This window comes from Thunnus maccoyii, chromosome 14 (genome assembly GCF_910596095.1).
Source record: "Thunnus maccoyii chromosome 14, fThuMac1.1, whole genome shotgun sequence".
NCBI classification, from domain to species: Eukaryota; Metazoa; Chordata; class Actinopteri; order Scombriformes; family Scombridae; genus Thunnus; species Thunnus maccoyii.
Window position 1 is genome coordinate 24,178,553 of NC_056546.1, and position 19,019 is coordinate 24,197,571.

The 19,019-nt window shown below is 39.0% G+C and overlaps 1 protein-coding gene and 1 long non-coding RNA gene across 3 annotated transcripts in view; one reads left to right on the plus strand and one right to left on the minus strand.

Moving 5' to 3' along the window:
- vwc2 (von Willebrand factor C domain containing 2) overlaps nucleotides 1-18,672 on the plus strand; it is a 29,539-nt gene extending 10,867 nt beyond the window's left edge. Inside the window, exons 3-4 of the mRNA XM_042432606.1 lie at nucleotides 1,144-1,273; nucleotides 17,844-18,672. Of these exons, the coding sequence (XP_042288540.1) occupies nucleotides 1,144-1,273; nucleotides 17,844-17,995 (282 nt within the window). The 3' untranslated portion in view covers nucleotides 17,996-18,672. The remainder of the gene's footprint in view (nucleotides 1-1,143; nucleotides 1,274-17,843) is intronic.
- LOC121911283 lies at nucleotides 4,698-14,265 on the minus strand. Of its 2 annotated transcripts, none has more exons than XR_006099817.1 (3): nucleotides 14,128-14,265; nucleotides 9,223-9,503; nucleotides 4,698-5,176 (listed from the first exon to the last, which is right to left on the minus strand). It is a non-coding gene; the product is annotated as an uncharacterized LOC121911283 (long non-coding RNA). The 2 variants fall into 2 exon arrangements; XR_006099818.1 differs by lacking the exon at nucleotides 4,698-5,176 and adding an exon at nucleotides 8,505-8,591.
- Nucleotides 18,673-19,019: the final 347 nt, after the last annotated feature.

Genomic DNA, 19,019 nt, shown 5'->3' on the forward strand with positions numbered 1-19,019 from the left:
TTGATACACATGATAGAGTTACAGTTATTACAGTTATAGTAATGTTACAACTCCGCAGAGCGCTCTGCTGCGTGTGGGAGTTTGTGAAGAGACACAGAGATACACCAGTGAGAGCTTTAATGTTTTCAAAGAAGTGCTTCTGACACTTCTTTGAAAGGCTCGACTCAGGATTGCACCACAATCTTGCTGTTACGTCTCTTATGAGACGCTGCATTTACCAGTGCCTAATGCCTCTCTTTATGTTGGTGAGTGTCTCAGCAGGAGGTTAAGGCTAATATGGGTATGTTTTTTTTACTCTAACTCACAGAGTTAGCAACAGCTCTATGTCAGGTCTCTGCTGAGAGAAAGCTAGAGAAAGCTCTACTTTCACAAGCCTCATACGTCAGCCTTTGTGCTGTGCGGTGGGGTGTGGAGGAGGGGGTGCTTTGAAACTAAGCAACAGGCAGGTTTTTATGGTTGATTGCTAAGTTCTGGGGCATTGTGCTAAGTGCTGCCTCGCTCCATTTTTCACGGTGGAGTGCCATGCGGAGGCGCAAGCCTCTGCAATCTGCAACAGGGCTGGTAGAATTAACCTTTGCTCTCTTGTTAAGACTAAAGGTGTGCGGCTTTACACAAGCGGCTGCTAAATGAAGCCTTTCACGGAGAATGCAGGAGCTGGATGTAACTCAAACTGTATACTATCAGTCCCAGCCTTTGTCCCACATTTGTTCTATTTCGAGACGTACAGGAACGCTTAGATAGCCGAGCCATTTTAAACTCTGGAGGCATGTTTCTTTTGTTTCCCATTCCTATTGATTTCTCCACATCCCCTGATTGGATTGTGAAGTTCAATTCTCGACTCGGCTCTCCTAAAATGAGGCGTTCATTGGCAATGAAGTCAAGGAGGATAGGACTTCCCTGTAGATGTAGCATTGTGACAGTGAATGCACCCTGTCTTAAACAAGCCAGACAGGCAGAAGTATATTTTCTCTGTGTGTCTGTGTGTGTGTTTAAGAGACAGATAGCTGTAGAGAGACAGAACAGTGGAAAAAGAGACACTGAGACAAAAAGAGCAAGAAATTAATTAAGAGAAGACTGTGTTTGTGTGTCGGTGTGTGAGATGTTTACAAGGGCGTTAATTACTATTTTTTCTCTGCTATCCAGGTGTCTCCATGTGAGAAGTGCCGATGTGAGCCAAGCGGGGAGGTGTTGTGTTCTGTGGCAGCCTGCCCTCAGACAGAGTGTGTGGATCCGGAGTACGAGCCGGATCAATGTTGTCCCATCTGCAAGGGCGGTGAGTGGAGATGATTTCTTTTAGCAACAACACACTGCGGTGAACATTGTATTCCTGTGCAAACAGTCTGCATGTGGTCACTGCTGGGAAGCAAGTGACACTACATCAGATTAGTGTAAATGTTTTTGCTCAAGGGCACCTCAAAAGCAGTCATGAGGCCAAGGTAGCACAACACTCTTTTCGCTGACACAAAGCGGGCAGCATGCTGCACTGCAGTGTTTGCAGTCTCTGGCCACTTCACATTGCATATGTGAGGTAGTGATATCCATGTCAGTGAAGTCACACCCAAAACATGGTTAATCAGTCATGAGTCATGCCCTGTTTTTGTGTAAAATATTTGCTCATGTGTCATTTTCAGTTTTAATTTCATTCAATTACTGAGTTTATTTGATGGAGGCTGTAGCATATGTTCTGAATCCCTCGCTACTGTCTGGTGTGCTGCCAGGAGTCGAGGTATGCCTGCATTGGTTTTCTGCTGCTAGGGAGTTTAGGATCCCATTTGTTTGAGAGCTTTGGCCAGTCTGAGAAGGAATTCTTTGTCTCAGAGTCGATTATCTGAAGTTGTTTCCGATGATTCCAGACAGCATGTCCTAGATTATGTTCCCTTGTTTTCTTGGTGTGACTCTAATGCAACATGGCAATGTCAGCAACATTGCTTCCTTCAGCAAAAAGAATGATGACTTGCGATATGTATCTCTGACTTGGAATCTTAAAGTGGCGCAGGCTGTCTGCTATAAACAAGAACAAGCAATCTGCATGAAGAAGAAAGCTTCATGATAGAGACAAGATATAAAGCCACACAAAAATGCTTCTTCTGTATGTATTTCCAGTAAAAATCCAAGAAAGATATTGTGATTTTCATGCTGTTTGTTGACAGCGAGCTTTTATGTATTTACACATTAAATGATGAACACAAGAGAATTAAAAGTAACAGATTGCACAAGTGAAATTACAAAACAAACCGGCTTGAAAAAAAAGCTTTATTCTCAAAAGAGGTATGCAAAAATAAATAGATCCACATTTTAACTGGATGAAACAAACAAGGTATCCAAAACACTTCTTATTCCATGTAGGCCATAGTTCATTATAATTACACAGAATATCACATAATTATAGTTGATGTATCACTGTAGACTCATAAAAGACAATACTTATAAGCATTTGCATGTAATGAATGTTCATGACTGGTTATCAATCAGAGGTTGTTCCGATGAAATTAAAAGCGTGTCTCACAACCTCCAGAGATAACGAGTCAAAAACATTGGTAGTCATGGAGCGTTACTCATTCTATTAATATTTGCCTGCTGTAATCTTGGGGAATACATGTGGGTCCTTTGTTCCCATTTTCTTTTTTTGCTGTTCACCCACTTTTTATATATGCATATTGATCATGCAGAGAGTGCTTTGTGCAGAGTTTGGGCAGCGCTCCATATTTTCCCTTGTGAAATGTCCAGTGGATTTGCTGGGTTGCATCAGTCGAGGAGACAGTAGTGGATACAGCATGTGCAGGGATGTGGCAGACTTAGGAGGGCTTGCATCTATATTCAAAAGTGCCACCAAATCCATGGGCTCATTCAGCCGATAAGGATTTTTCAGTTTTGTGATGGCATCAGTCCTTATTACCATAAGATTACCACACATTACCATTCAATAAACAGAGCTCAATATATCTAAGACACCAAGTTCCAACTAATACCGACAAAGTCTGAGGTAGGTGCTTTTAGTGATTTGGGATTCTGGTGGTTAAACGGATACTCCACCGATTTTAACTACTAAGTCTGTGTAAACAGTTGTATAATGTCTTCTATGGCCCCGGAGAAGCTTTCTAAAGTCTGTAGAAAAGCCGAGATAACCCTGATGATTTAGCTTGGGCTGGGGAGGGGTGCAAGGGGTGTATGTGAAGGGTTTTGAAATATGTGGGCTTTTACCAGGCAGAGAGTGGGGAAAGTTTTTCTCAATTTATATTGTAATGATACCATCAATATCCTTCAAAATAGAAATACTTGAGCCCTCTGGATAATGTAATGATACTACGCTTTTAGTTTTAGCCATCAGTTTGAATTGTTTCATCTTTGTGTCTGAGAGACTATATTTTTTCTGTCAGTTAAGAATGTCTGAATGGCACTAAATGCTAAAATATCCATGAGCCTTGCCCACTATTGTTATGGAGAAGAAGACTTTTGAGGCATGAATCAGAGTGGAAGCAAATTCAAAAGGTGTCTTTGTTGCAGTTAAATTGACCCAGAAGCTTAATGTAAATTGCTTTAATCTCCAGATTATATCCGCTTTCTCAACACCCTAATCTTTAGCCTCTGCTAACAGAATTTTAAACTCTGTGACTGGATGTTTCTTACACAGATGCACCTTGGGAGTCATAGTTAACTTCTGGCCTTTAGTTCACAGGTTTGTACCTTATACTTTTTTATCAAAGAACCATATCTTTCTATCACAGTTGTTCATCTTTTGTACAGATGATCCACCCAGGAGAGTTTCAGGTACATCAAAGCGATGAAAGTACTTCAACTGTCAGTCATCTTATATTGTATGAAAAAAGGAACTTTTTCCTATTGAAACTTGACTTGATCCTTCCACAGATGCACTATGGGAATTGTAGGATGCAGTGTTTTTGGTACTTGACCAATAGAGACCAAAAAACAGTACCTCTTGGGCTCCTGCTGCATTGATTTTGACTTTTATGTTATGATGTTATGAGTCTCCCAAATGTAGGGAAGTGAAATATTAAATCGCTGGAGTGCCTCTTTATCCAGGTTGTATAATTTCCTTTCACACATACACCTCTTTGGCACTAAAATTAAGAATCTGTTGCTACATTATCATGCAACCACTGCCAGCTCAGTCTCACACTCTTTTATAGTAATCTACAGGAGCACAGTGGTATTTATGAAGATGCAGAAATAGCCTGCGGCAGCCTTTACGCTTCATTTGAGCAGTGTTCAGGCGACAGTATTTTTAAAGCTGCGCAAGGTGAGATTTTTATGTTAAAATAAATTGATTTTTTTAGGAGTATGCCAAAAATGTAAGCATCAGCTCTCATTTCTACGGTCCCTGCTGGCACCTGCACATATTCAGGGTAGCTGTAAATATGAGGGAACGAACTGTTAATTAAGCAGAGTGGAGTATCTTTGTATCAGTACGTGCCTAACAATCTCTCATTGGCTGGGGAATTTTTTTGGCTCTGATTTGATGAATATGGCCAGCAGGGTTGTTACCATGTAAATACAAGGTGTAAACAAGCTGTCCCCGCAATCACCAAACATCTTAGTATGTCAGACTCTGCACGCTGCCGGTCACCTTCCACCTGCTGGAGAAAATGGAGGTCTCTGTCAAGGAATAATCTATCGAAAACATCACTTTGCAGACTCGATTTTCACATACATGCATTTTTTATTTGGAGTTCATTTTACGCTAGTCTTGACACCATAAAGTTTATATAATGAACAACAGGTTAAAAATGAGCTACATTGGGGATACTTTATTAAATAATAGGAAGATAAATTAACCAGATGTAAACACAAGTAAATGAGTCATCACTCTAAACGACACCACTGATCTTCCTTCAGCTCATATCAATATCAAAACGATTATACATTGGATTTCACTTTGTCTTTTATTCATGACACTTCTTCGCCAGGTATTACAGGAGCCGCGATTTAAATGATGAGGATCATTGATTGTCAACTCCCATCTCGCCACTGTTAATCATGCAGCACTCGATACGAGACAGTGCTGCAGTGGTAGCTCCGGGATGAAATACTGATGATGTAAAATAAGGTTATTGGAGTTAGTCGGAGAGTTCTTGCACCGGTGCTGTTGTTTGTCTTGTCTACAGATGTTGTTTGAAGTGCAGACAGATGTTAAGACCTCCCAGGATCTCTGATGCATCTGAAAGTGTCACATCAAAGCTCAGCTCGTTAATGGGGAAAGAATTAAATACTCATCCAGATGTGTAATGCCAGCATGAGGAAAGAAAACTGTGTTGTGTGAGTTTAAGAGCGGGCATATAAAAGCACAGAAAGGGTGAGAAAATGGAACAAATGAGGTGAAAGATTGAAACATCAGATCTCTAAAGAGGAAAAAAAGGGATTTGGTTTCTTATTCAACAAGTCATCCCTCCTGTCAGTGTGTTTTACCCTCATTTCCCAGCTAACAGCCCTTCTCCTCTTTACCATTTTCCTCACCGTTGATATAAATCACAATAAAGTATTTCAGTGTTTGATAAGTTCATCAATTATGCACAGGCATTATCTTGGCCTTTTCAGGCATGCAAAATCAATGCTTATGGCAGAGCACCCTGTCTCAGATGTGTTATTCAGACTGTATGCGAGGAGACACTTGGGGAAGAGCCAGGGGAGGAAGATGAAAGTGAGAGGTATCGCTAACATCCACCCCAGACAGTTGTTCATGAATATCAAAGAACAGCTGTGAATGGAGGCAGGTTCTCATCATTTTTTACTCATTATGTTAAAGCACTGGAACACATTGCAATTAAATGGTTTCATACCCTCTAAAGTTTTTGACTATCATTCGCTTGCTGCCATAAACTTTAATTAAACAATATTGATTCATGCAATGAACACCTAGTCAGTACAAGTCAAAGAGAGTAAACACATTCTCTACAATACTCAGTATTTTTTCCCCTCTGTCAATATTTTTGAAGTGTTATTTTCTTATTTTTTATGTATAGTAAAATATGTGAAAGTGTTTGTTGTAAATTCTAAGCCAAGTTTTCTCTTGTAGCATCTGTTTTTAAAGAATGCTTAGGGAAAAAAGAAAAAAATCAATGCTGGAGAAGCCTCTCTTCTCAGCACCTCGGCCGTGGCTCCCTCCATCTTGTCCTTTGCTCTTGCAGGGTATCGCCTTGGCAACGCATGAGGAAACAAGTGGTGCTCTTCAAGACTCAGACATTAGGGTCAACACTAATCTGGGGGGATGTGATAAACAGTCTGAACTGGAGCCAAAATCACTTCAAATAGAGCAACAAGAGACATGGTAGCCTGGTTGCCAATAGGGATAGAGACCCATTTAAATTAAGAGAGGCATGATTCATCAAGGTTCTTTTAAGATGTGGCAGGTTTTTTATTTTTTAAAGGAACAACAAAAAAAAAAAAAACAACACATGTGTGAAAGGGAGGTTGTTTATATGTGAAATGGCCTGATTTTTCCATTTGAAGCAGTCTCCATCTCATCCTGACAATACAGATGAGGAAGGGTGTAGCAACCACAGGGAGTCTCACTCAATAAATGAAAAAATAAATGCTGCTTGACCGCTTAATAAGCCCTGCCCCCTTAGTTGCACTTGTCAAGCTTTCTGTTCTTGCACAGCACATATACAGCTAACAACAATAATAGTGACAGATTTACCATTAGAATTTGCATTATTTTTTAAACAATGGGTCTTCAATATCACACATAAGCAAACAAGAGCAGGTTTTTAATTTCTAGTTGACAGCTGTGGATTTTGTTGGCTGAAATAATGACTGTTGCTAATACTTAAACTGTAAAGCCTGTAAAAGGTTCTTAAACATGCACATGATGGCTACATACTGGATATCATGCTAAACAACTGAAGCTAAAGCTGTTGTCAATGGCAAAAAAGTCAGCATTTCTAGCTGATGATAGGAGACATTAAATAAAGATACAGTGTTGTTGGTGTACTGCAAAATAGAGCTAATTACTATAATGCAGTAGTATTTATAAAATATAATAAAAATGTTATTTATGCTAAGATACAGTATATTCTTTTATGTTTGTAGCCTATTTTCAAACTGTATGCTTTCTTTTTATGAGGAATAATGAGTTTTGCAAATGTAACACTAAAACAAGTTTGTCTGGATCGAGCTGTTGAAGTGTAAATTTCCATAATATTATTATTATTATTTGGAAATAATTCTAGGTTACCACTGTAGGTACTAGTAAGCGTAATCATTTGCAGCTTACGTTAGAACAGACAAACACACTGTTAATCTATTCCTCACACTTTGCTCTTGTGTTTTACTTTGAAAGGTGATTTAAAAAAGGCCCTCCAAACTCTTTAGATACTGAGTTTTGCTCTTATTAGAACTCTATGTGCATTGTTTTGGCATGTGGAGAGATCCAGGGCTCGACAGACCTGCTGTGCCTAGTTACGGTTGCCAAACTATAATTTGGACAATTGCTGTTTGGGATTTGGATTTAGCCATGGATGTATTATAAGAGCTGGATACAAGACCCAAAATGGTGCCTATTTAGTCCCATTAGAATTGCTCGCCTGGCGCATACACCAAAAAGGTTTCTAGCTTCCAGGTTTACTTCCGTGTTGTGTGGTCCACTGAATATGCGCAGTAGAGTTTCTCCTGCTGGCCCCGCCTGCGAGTTCCTGCTCACCAACAGACTTTACATTGTGATGATGTCATGGATTTTTAATTAGCTTTTTTCAGCTTGAGGACAGTTTTACAAATATAACATTTCTGCAGATCAAAAATTCATAATAGAAAGAGTCATAATCGATTGCATTTTGAGGTGTCCTGTCAACAGTTTTACAGACGTCTCTTTTACAATGGTGGTCTATGGGTAAAATGCTTTTTGCAATACCGTGAGTGGTCACTTGGAAAAATTGGTTGCAAGGCTGAGCGTCGGCGCCCTATCCAGCTCTTATAATACATCCACTTCTTTTTAAAAGATTGTGTTTCTTCAGTTTACTAACACAATGATGACCGGTAATGAATTCAGCGTGTGCTGTCTGTTTTTATGTTTTATGTTACACAAGACTGTTGGTGTGATGATGTTGTAATCAATCCAGGAATAATAGCCAGATTGTATACTGATTTCATTTTATACTTAAATTGGACAGAAAAAGGAGGACATTGTGCATCGTCTGATATATTCACAAAAGGTTAATTTTTTTTTTCATTTTTCACCTTTTGGTTCAGTTCTTTCATCACAGCTCAATATTTTATTATCTAAAGGCCATTTTCCATTACTGGACATTGGAGTTATGATTACAATAGAGAAAGGTCACTTTAATGAAAGGTAATGGTTATTCACATTATTAGAGTACCGCTGGGTCACTGAGTGGCTTTCGGCTTTGGTCTGCTTTTTAGGTGTTCTTTTGTAAATTTTCTTGTGAATAAAAGTCAAAGTTAATGTGACTGCCAATTGTGTATTTCACAATACAGAATGGAGAGGAATAATGCTCTCTTTCATCAAAGCATTTAATACATGTATACAGTTTATGAGCTTTCAATAAATGAAGGTCTCCCAGTAAAGCCTGTCACCTGGACACAGCTGTGATGACTGCCAAGGGTCTGTGGCAACGTCTCTGTGAAGGACATCGGTTATGACAGTCGTGCTACTTGTGTGCAGCTGGGTTGTTCAGCCACAAAGATTATCAGTGGACAGTGTAGCTGGAGACGACATATGCAAACAAACATTCACAGAGGTGGCACTTTCATAAAACCTCTGCAGCTTAGAGGCGAGCTGGCCCGTATTTAAAAGTCCAAACTCGTTTTACGCAGCATCTTTGAAAGAAATGAATCATATTGTTTTTAAATCACTCTTTCTCTGCAAAGTTCTCCACTTCCTGTCTTTACAAAGCAAGGACATTTTTATTCTCAAGATCAAGATGAAGATTAACTTTATTCTCATTCAGACTATACCTAGGACAAGTGCACAGCATGCGGCTCACGAATGTAATAAAAAAAGCTAAAAACTGACAACAGTAAAAAATAAGAAGTTAATTATATAAACATACTGTAAACAGCCATGAGTATATTACACATAATGAGTGAAATTGCACATCACAGGATAACTAGACTGTCACAGTTCGAGTATGTGTGTGTATGTGTGTGTGTGATGTGCATGAGTCAGTGGATATTCTGCATTTATAATGCAAATGTACTCAGGAAATGCATTAAGATGAGTGATTTCTGCTATTCTTCTCTTTCCATTACCTTATAATGGACCTCTGCAGGTTTTTAACATTTCAGAACAAAGGGGTGAGATGATCAGGATGTGTCCTCGTTTCCCTCTCCACTATCTGGCACTGCTACAGAGCCAAAAGCCACAGGTGCTAATGGCGATCTTTTTCACACGCTGCCCATGCCAACTTCTAACACGCTGTAGTGACAGTTTTGGTCCAACTGTTCATGCACATGCACAGTCCATTTGTCTCTGCCTCTTCGAGTGTCGCTGAAAGGCTCTTGTGAAGCCTGATGTGCCTATAGAATCTTTTCTGCCACAGACAGTGAGAGGCAGAGAAAGACAGAGAGTGATGGAGAGATGAGGATATATTATATTAATGAAACAATGACAAAAAGGTGGGTGTGATATGAATGGCAGAATAATAGGGTGACAGCTATGAGTAAGCACAGTGGCGCTGAATCCATGCATTAATTAACACAAATGAGTGTCATGCTACTGTGAATGACTGGCTGACAGGCTGTGGTTTAATCCCAGCTCCAGGAAGGAGTAGTTTTGATTCATTTTGTAAAATGCATTACTATTATTTTTTTTTGCATTTTTTTCTCTCCTAGCATATCCTTGACGTATGCGTCTTTTATTCGAGACACTGTGTTCTAAATGCCGCTAATGATGATGAATCAGTAGCGACAGCAGCCTGGGCCACAGGATGAGTTGCTATTCAGATAGGGTGTGTGCGTGTTCATCTGAAGACTTATAAATGTGTTAGGGTTGACATTTTGACAGGCCTCGGCAAACTGTTCACATTGATTGATGTGCCAGCACGCTCCTTCTGGGTGCTGGCGTCCAATGAAATGCGGTTGCTGCAGCTGAAAGACTCTCCATTTATCAGCATCTTAATTATACAACACAGTGGCTCAAGACCTTGTTAGTCTAAGGGAAATATCCATTGTTATGCTATACCTGATGTTGTGGAAGCCATTCCCGCAATGTTTATATTTTGTTGTGCGGCTTGAGAGATAATGGATGATTTAAGAGCACTTTTTTCTAGACACTGATTGAGGGCAGAGGCATTTTTACCATAGACGAAAGCCTTCATCTAGTATCAAAGAAGGTATTGCTATGGTTGGAGGACATTTATGTTTGGGGTGATGAGCTTGGCAAGTGAGTTTCTATACACACAGAATGAATGTAAGACCAAAGTAACCCTCCAGTCGTAGTCCTTTTTTGCATGAGTCTGGGCCACTTACAAGGCTCAGCTCTTAACAACTATTACCTTCAACATCAAAATTTCATTAGTGAGAGCCAATTTTCCCCCAAATAATGGAAAAAAAACAGTCCCTTGGGGGTGCACTTCAGAGCTTTATTAAAGCACTGCGTAACAGTGCTTAATTTGGTTTTTATGCACAATTCCCACTCTGTGCAGTCCAACCTTGAAGTTATGGAAAGAAGCTGCCTTTAGCAAGATGTGTGCTAGTGGTGTAGCTAATCTAAGGAGTGTGGAACAAAATATTGTTGAATAAAATCGCTCATGTGCACACCTGGAGTTGAATCGAATACAGCAAAATAAAAAAAGCTCAGATTAAATGTCTGAATTCCAGAACAAGACAGTGCAAAAGGTAATCATGTGATTTGGGTCCTTAAGAATTTAGTGTAATCACTGTAATCCCCTGATGCATTTCTTTCTTGATTTGAGCCCAGTCTTTCAAAATTAAAATGCTCCTCTACATAAACCATGAGTGGTCACTTGGTGGTCTCAAGAGCATGATGGCCAATAGAAAAGCTATTTTGATTAGCAGATACGAAGGCAATTGATGATTCACGGCAGATTTGGGGGAAAATGTCAGAAAGTGTAAATTCCACCTTTAAAAGGACCCCAGTGAAAACTCTAAATCATAATGTTAAATGTGTTCTGCCTTGGTTTCAGTCCGAGTTAAATTCTGTCAGAAATGTCTACAGACACTAATACAAGCCTGTTCAAAAAGCATGATTCTTGTGTATCCATTATTTTTCTGTGCCTCCTATATTCCATAACCAGAATGCTATTTTGGGAAACAATCAATGACAGCCCAGATGTGAGAGCCCATCTTCCACTGAGAGAAATGAAATGAAGGGCAGCGCATTGAGTCTCTTGTGTTCATTCTCTTCTTTGACTAACTGTATTCAAGTTCACTGGGATGTCATGAAACTATCTTAAAAAAGGAAGATAAGATGAAACTGCACTGAACTCCATATAAAAATTTGGTCATTGCAACAGATCTAAAGGCTGTCCTACTTTAAAAGTAGCTTGTGTCCCATTGGCCTTCATTCCACGATGTATTTTTACGTGAAGGATTTCTTTCATTGGTCTAGTGAAAAGCTGAAATCTGTTGCTGGCATAATTCTGCTCATATTCTCTTTATCTTTATATATTTTATATATATCTGCTCAAATATCTAAATTAATATTTGTACTGGATAATAAAATCTGATTATAAGCGAGTACAGCTTGAGGCTTAGAAATAGAAACATAGGCCAAATTCATGGAAGACACTTTGACTTGTCACAGTAGGAAAAGCTCAGTTGACATGAAGATGGCTCAGTTGTTATCATGTGAGCTAGGTACACACCTTCCCATTCATTTTAATGACAAAGTGTGTCCAAACTTTTGGCTGGTACTATAAATATAATGTATCCCTGTTGACATGTATCAACTTTTGGAAACACCAATGAAAGCAAAAAAAAAAAAAAAATCATTGTTTTCTCACTTGGGAAGTGCATGTGTGGCAGATTTAAATTGCAAACAAGAAACTCTGATTAAATAAAAACCAAGGCTACCATGCAGGTGGATGCAACTAACTAGTTAACTAGCCTATATGCCCATTACAGCTAACAAGCAAACAAAGATATCGTAATTTTAGTTTATCAGCAGCAAGGGCACTAATCTTCATCTTTTGACTTTTATGAGATATGAGAAAGATAAATGCTAAAACAACAAACTGCAAACTGGCTCAATGATTTCCGTAAAACAGCAATATCCAATGCTAACATTAGCTAACATTAGCCATTATAAGCTACTGATCCTAAACCAAGTGTAGCAGCAAAACCCTTGAGTGTATTGAACTGGGCAATAGGATGTATTTTATTGTTTATGAACTCAGCTTTTCCATTTGCACAAGAAATAATGTGTTATTTTTTATTTCAAAGGTTACACAGTCTCACTTAAACTCAGCTAGCTAGCTGCCACCATACATAAAGGAGAAAGTGTTCTCCAGCACTTGGTGAGTGTGAAATAAAATGCTTTCAATAATACTTTGTTATCTGGGTTAGCGCATTGATTCAGTTGCTGCTTATCCCCATATTTAGTCACTTAAGCAGGGTGCGATTTGCCAGGGGGGATGGTGGGGATTTCCCCCCCTCTGGTCTATATATCCCTGCCTCTGCTGAATTATTTTTATCCCCAGTGGGGACAAAATTGTATCCCCCTCATAGTTAATTTATGCTGCTTCACTCATAAACCATATGAAATATCTAAAACAAAAATAGGCTTATTTAAAAAATATATCTAAGGGCTGCAATGTGACAATAGTCTATAGCGCAAACAAACAAAATAAGAAATTGACTTTCACTGTTAGCACTCATGTGACAATAGAGATGACACTGCATCCGGGCGACATGATGATCCTCGTCCCACTGGCCTTGATCCCTGCACAGCTTTTAAGAATATCACCAAGCACCCACAGCCTATTTCAGCCATGATTTTAGCACTGAAACTACAGCTAGCCAAATGAAAGACAAAAGGAAAAGTATTCAGAGTAGTATATTGTCCTATTTTACAGGACCCTCACAAAAAATTCTAGAAATATTACAACTGAGAATGAGACTACAGGAGCTACTGTTGTTAGGATGGAGGGGAACTCCCAGGCTGACAACGATTTGATGAACAACCCAGGCTTACAGGCTAGCGTCGTGCCCCCTGAGGCTATGGTTGGGGGCTGCATTGAGCTGGGACGCTTTGCTAAATGTAGAGAGGGTCGAGAGTGGCTTGCTGTCACCACAGATGGATCAATTCAGTGTACAGCTTGTCTGTGTACAGACTGCTTTTTTTAGTCTGACAAATAGGCAATTGTGTAATCTTTTTATTTTTATGATTACAGCACATTGTGCTATTGCATGTTGTGATTATTCTCTATTCAGTATTGAAGTTTGCTGCATGCTGCACATAGAGCTGAGTTAAACAGTGACTTGCAAGAATGACATTAACCGTATTGGCACATCTAGCTGAGTGGTGCTATCCACAGTAGTGAAAGGAGCTTCAGGAGATTTAATTCTGGCACGTTAAATTAGCATTTAACCTTTTGTTTTGTTGTATATGATCACATCTCCTATGTGTCTATGTGTGGAAAGGAAAAAGCATGAAGGTGACATCACCCTGCTGAGAGTGAAAATTTGTATTATTTGATGAATTAAGTAAAAAAAAAAAAAAATGGATTAAAATATCCCTGCAAATGCAGGGGTCAAGTTCAAGTTTCATAATTGTTTTATTAAAGTTCATAATTATTTTATAAATGTTACTGTACAGCTGCAAGGTTTATTGACTGAAGAGAACAAGATTTTTTTCTCAACAGAAATACAGAATTCACGGGTTGTTCTATTCATTATTTGACTGCCTCCAGACTACAGATTATATGCTCCAGACTTACAGGGTGTCTGTGATTTCATGGAATTTAAAACTGATTCGGATCCTTCATGTATCACAAAAGAATGTGACTTTGAATTGTGTGCTCAGTCCTTCTACTATATTATACACATTGAAGACTGACCTTGGTGGGTCTAGTAGCAGAAAAATAACAGACGAATGCAACCTTGGTAACACGGATATTCTTCGAAATTACTCCATTACCAACAGGGCTTATTTATCTGGCTGTAGACAACTCAGAAATCAAATCATTAACTCACTTATTCCATCTTGTGAAGGGCTCATTGCTTGGGTGGAATATGGTCTCAATCAAAAAATATAAAACCCTAGTCTCCCTCAAAAACAATCCAAGGCACACTGAAGGGTTTGTGCAAAATTGAAATACCTTTATTTTACACAGCAATATGTATTTAAAACAACCAATGCGTTGTGACTCACATAGATCTTCATCAGGGTCATTGTCAGCAGTAGCTTACACACCTATATTGTGTTACACTAATGAGTTGAGTGGGAGGATGGTTCTCCCTCAATGTGCAAGTCTATTGGTCAAAAACAAGGAAGTGATACATCATCAATAGAAGGGAGAGGGAAGAGAAAGGGGAGGGAAGGAAGGGATGGAGAGAGAGGAGAGAATAGGTGAACCTAAATGTTAAAATGATGACAGATATAATGTGGCTACCAAGTCAAGGTGGACCTAATCCTTTCCATATGTAGACATGATAAATTCATCAAATTATAACCATCAATAGTTCTATATATTGAAATACAATCTTTTCATAATTCCTAAAGTAATATTTCACAGAAAAGGAGAAAAAGTCTATCCCATCAATGAGACTGGTGTATTTCATTGCTTTCAGTTGTACAATCCAAAAGGTCTTGCGTTGGAGTAGTCTTTTTAGGTGATCGCCTCCTCTAATGTGTTTTTCAACAACTTGTAACACCATGACTTTCAGTGTATTAGGGTTGCCGTGTCCCATTCGCACATAATGTGATGCCATAGCATTATCAACATAGAAACAACCACAGGAGCGCTCCAGTCTATAAACGTGTGTAGTGTTGCAAATGGCAAAGTGTCTCATTTGATATGTGTGAGATGTGCTCCCATCTTGAAAATGATTTGTTTTCACCACATTATCACAACGATTGCAACTCCCACATTTAAAAGTTCCACAGGGCTTTTGCAGCCAGGTTGTTTGTGTGGGAAGGGGAAGAAAGCTCTGTACCACCTTGTCACTCAGGGTCGGTGCGCTTCTCAATTAGAACACAGGTGGTTTCGTCAACTTGTGGTTGAAGAGATATGTCGCTCTGAAGAATGCTCCAATTGTGTTTAGTGATGTTTCTTATTTCAGATGCTGATTGTTTTCTGAATTGCATCACAAAATATGTTTTGAAGACTGATGTGGTTTCTTTTTGATTTGGAGTAACTGTTTTCTATTCAAGGACTTTGAAGTGAGTTTTCCACTGTATTTCTTTTGTATCCTCTTTCAGTGAAGCGATACGCCATGTCTGTAGCATCAAACTCTTCCTCTGTGCTACAAACACGTCTTAGTCGTAGTAACTGGCTGAATGGAATGTTATGTATAAGAGTCTTTGGATGGAAACTATCGGCCCTTAAGATTGTACTTCGATCAGTGGCTTTTCGATGGATAGTAGTATCCCCATCATCTGTGATTTTCATATCTAGGAAATTGATTTCCTTTTTGCTGTATTCCAAAGATAGTTTTAGGCTCTTATTGGTGTTATTCAAATATTTATGAAATTCAAGTACTACTTGTTCTTCACATTGCATAAAGAACATTAGACGCGCCTATGTAGAGTCCAAGCCATTTTATTTTTAGGGGTAGGGGTTGGATGAGCTCCAAATGAATTTCTCCTCCCCTACTCCTAGAAACAGGTTGGCATAGGAGGGTGCATAGGTCACGCCCATATTTGTGCCCCGCGACTGTCTGTACAGCTGTTCCTGAAAGAGGAATACATTATTCTCCAATGTCCATCTTGTGAGTTCAACGATAAAATCTGTAACTGGCTCCTCTCTCATTTGTAGGAAATGTCACATAGCTTGTAAACCTTCTTCATGATCAATATTTGTGTGCAATGATTCCACATCCATTGTAATCATGTATCCATCTCCTATGTTTTTTATTTTATCAGTTTTGTTTAAAACTTGGGTAGTGTCATGGATGTAAGACGGTAGATTTGGAACAAAAGGTTTGATATGGTGCTCAGTGAATTTTGAAATTGGTCCCAGAATTGAGCCATTTCCACTGATGATAGGTCTGCCAGACGGATTTGACAGATTTTTATGAATCTTTGGCAACATGTAGAAACAAGACAGTCTAGAATTTTTTTCTAGTAGGAAGGCATACTATTTCTCTGTGATCCGTTTCTCTATGTGACACATAGGAAGAGTTTGATGACAAGGCTACAGACGTGGCGAACCGCTTCACTGAACGAGGATACAGATCACTTCAAAGAGCCAAGTCCTTGAACAGTAACTCCAAACCAAAAAGAAACCACACCAGTCTTCTAAAACATATATTGTGACGTTCAGTAAACAGGAATATGAAACAAGAAACATCATTAAATACAATTGGAGCATTCTTCAGAGTGACAGATCTCTCCAAACACTGTCCACAGAACCACCTGTGTTCTCAGTCAGACGGTGGTGGTACAGAGCTTTCTTCCCCTTCCCACACGAACAACCTGGCTACAAAAGCCCTGTGGAACTTTTAAATCTGGGAGTTGCAATCATTGTGATAATGCCGTGAAAATCAATCATTTTCAAGACGGGAGCACATCTCACGCATATCAAATGAGACACTTTGCCATTTGCAACACCACACACGTTTATAGACAGGAGTGCCCCTGTGGTTGTTTCTATGTAGGATGAACAAAAAGAAGACTAAAAATGCTATCTGTACAAAGAATGCTGATTATGCTATGGCATCACATTATGTGCGAACAGGACATGGCAACCCTGATACACTGAAAGTCATGATGTTAGAAGCTGTTGAAAAAGACATTAGAGGAGGTGAGACAACTCCAATGCAAGACCTTTTGGATTGTACAACTGAAAGCAATGAAATACACCAGTCTCATTGATGGGATAGACTTTTCTCCTTTTCTGTGAAATATTACTTCAGGAATAATGAAAAGATTGTATTTTAATATATAGAACTATTGATGGTTATAATTTGATGAATTTATCATGTCTACATATGGAAAGGATTAGGTCCACCTTGACTTGGTAGCCACATTATATCTGTCATCATTTTAACATTTAGGTTCACCTATTCTCTCCTCTCTCTCCTTCCCTTCCTTCCCTCCCCTCTCTCTTTCCTCTCCCTTCTATTGATGATGTATCACTTCCTTGTTTTTGACCAATAGGCTTGCACATTGAGGGAGAACCATCCTCCCACTCAACTCATTAGTGTAACACAATATAGGTCTGTAAGCTACTGCTGACAATGACCCTGATGAAGATCTATGTGAGTCACAACGTGTTGGTCATTGTAAATACATATTGTCATGTAAAATAAAGGCATTTTAATTTTGTACAAACCCTACAGTGTGCCTTGGATTCTTTTTGAATGACACTTGCATTTTTACATTTTTTGACTGAGACTATATTTCAACCATGCAATGAGCCCTTCGCAAGATGGAATAAACATAGTACATCTGAAGTATCCAAAGAGCACCTGTATGGAATCATCATAAAGACCCAGCAGCACCTCTACTCCATTGTCTGCACATAAACTCTCTTATTATCAAGCTTCCTTTAGTTCAACCAGAGCACACTTTCCACAGTGGCAAAGCAAATCATGCTTTTCTCAGTGTTCTGAGCCTGACCTCAATTATGTGATAAGGTGCCGACAAAACAAAAGAAACACATTAAAAATATATAAGGTCCACTTTGAAACACAAAAAGCCTATTTTTCAGTGAACTCTATTTTTCCCTTTTCTCTCCCTCCTACAGGGCCAAATTGCTATGCAGACACAGCAGTGATACCGGCCGGTCGAGAGGTGAAGATTGATGAGTGTACAATCTGCTACTGCACATACGAGGAGGGCACATGGCAGATTGAACGTCAGGCCACCTGCAGTAAGAACGAGTGCCAGCGCAGCTAGAGACTGGCACGGTGAGAGGGACATTGGCACTCGACACCAGCGCCAATTCGCATGTAAACTCTCGGCCTTTCACCCAGTCTACTGGACATCAGGGTCGGACAGCAGCCCTCGAGCATCTCAGCATTTATAGTCACTCCTGTATTGAAAAAAAAAGGCTTTTATGAAGATTTATAATCCACACACAGAATATCTATTTATCTATGTATTAAATTATTTATGAATATATACAAATATAGGAGTCATTAATGCTGAACTAGTTAAAATATTTTTTATAGGCTCTGTATTTTAATAAGCAATGTATTGGACCAGAAGTCAATATAACATAACAGAATGTATAGAACACACACAGCTGTCTTTGGAGGTGAAAACCTCAATGTCTCGACATGTGGTGTCATCCAACAAATCCTGACACCCGTCCCTCTACCACCAAAGTGCAGACCAGACTTGTGCTATCCATTTCAAAGTAATGAGAAGATTTGCTGTGTAGGATAATCAAGTGCAGTGTTAAAAACAACAAAGAGAAAACAGAAGGAAATTCAAGCGGACCTGACTGTTTCCTGATTTCTTTTATCTTTTTGGATGTTCAAAATGTGTTTTGATTTGAAAGTGCTTTTTTTGTATTTCTCTTCGTACTGTGTGTTCATGTTTCAAATAAATGCCAGTCTGTGCTCTGGAAATGCTGGAATGGTTCTTTTTAGCTGTACAGAAGTTCTTAATGTTTAGTTTCTACTGAAAGAGCACTTGGTGATGTTTTCCATTTACAGGCTTCCAAATGAATCAAATGTTCAGTTTCACTTAAATCAACAAATCATACTGAGATGGGATGATCAACCAAGAATTTACCTTTGAAATAAATGATCTGGCATTTCAGATATCACAGGTAACTCCTGAATGTGACAAACCTGAACAAATCCACTCTACTGATTTTCTCTTTTGAAGTTTCAGGATGAGAAGTGTTTGTGTGAAAGCTACAGGTAAATATTTAATGACTTGTCAGGAGAATATTAAGTTATTTAGTGATGCA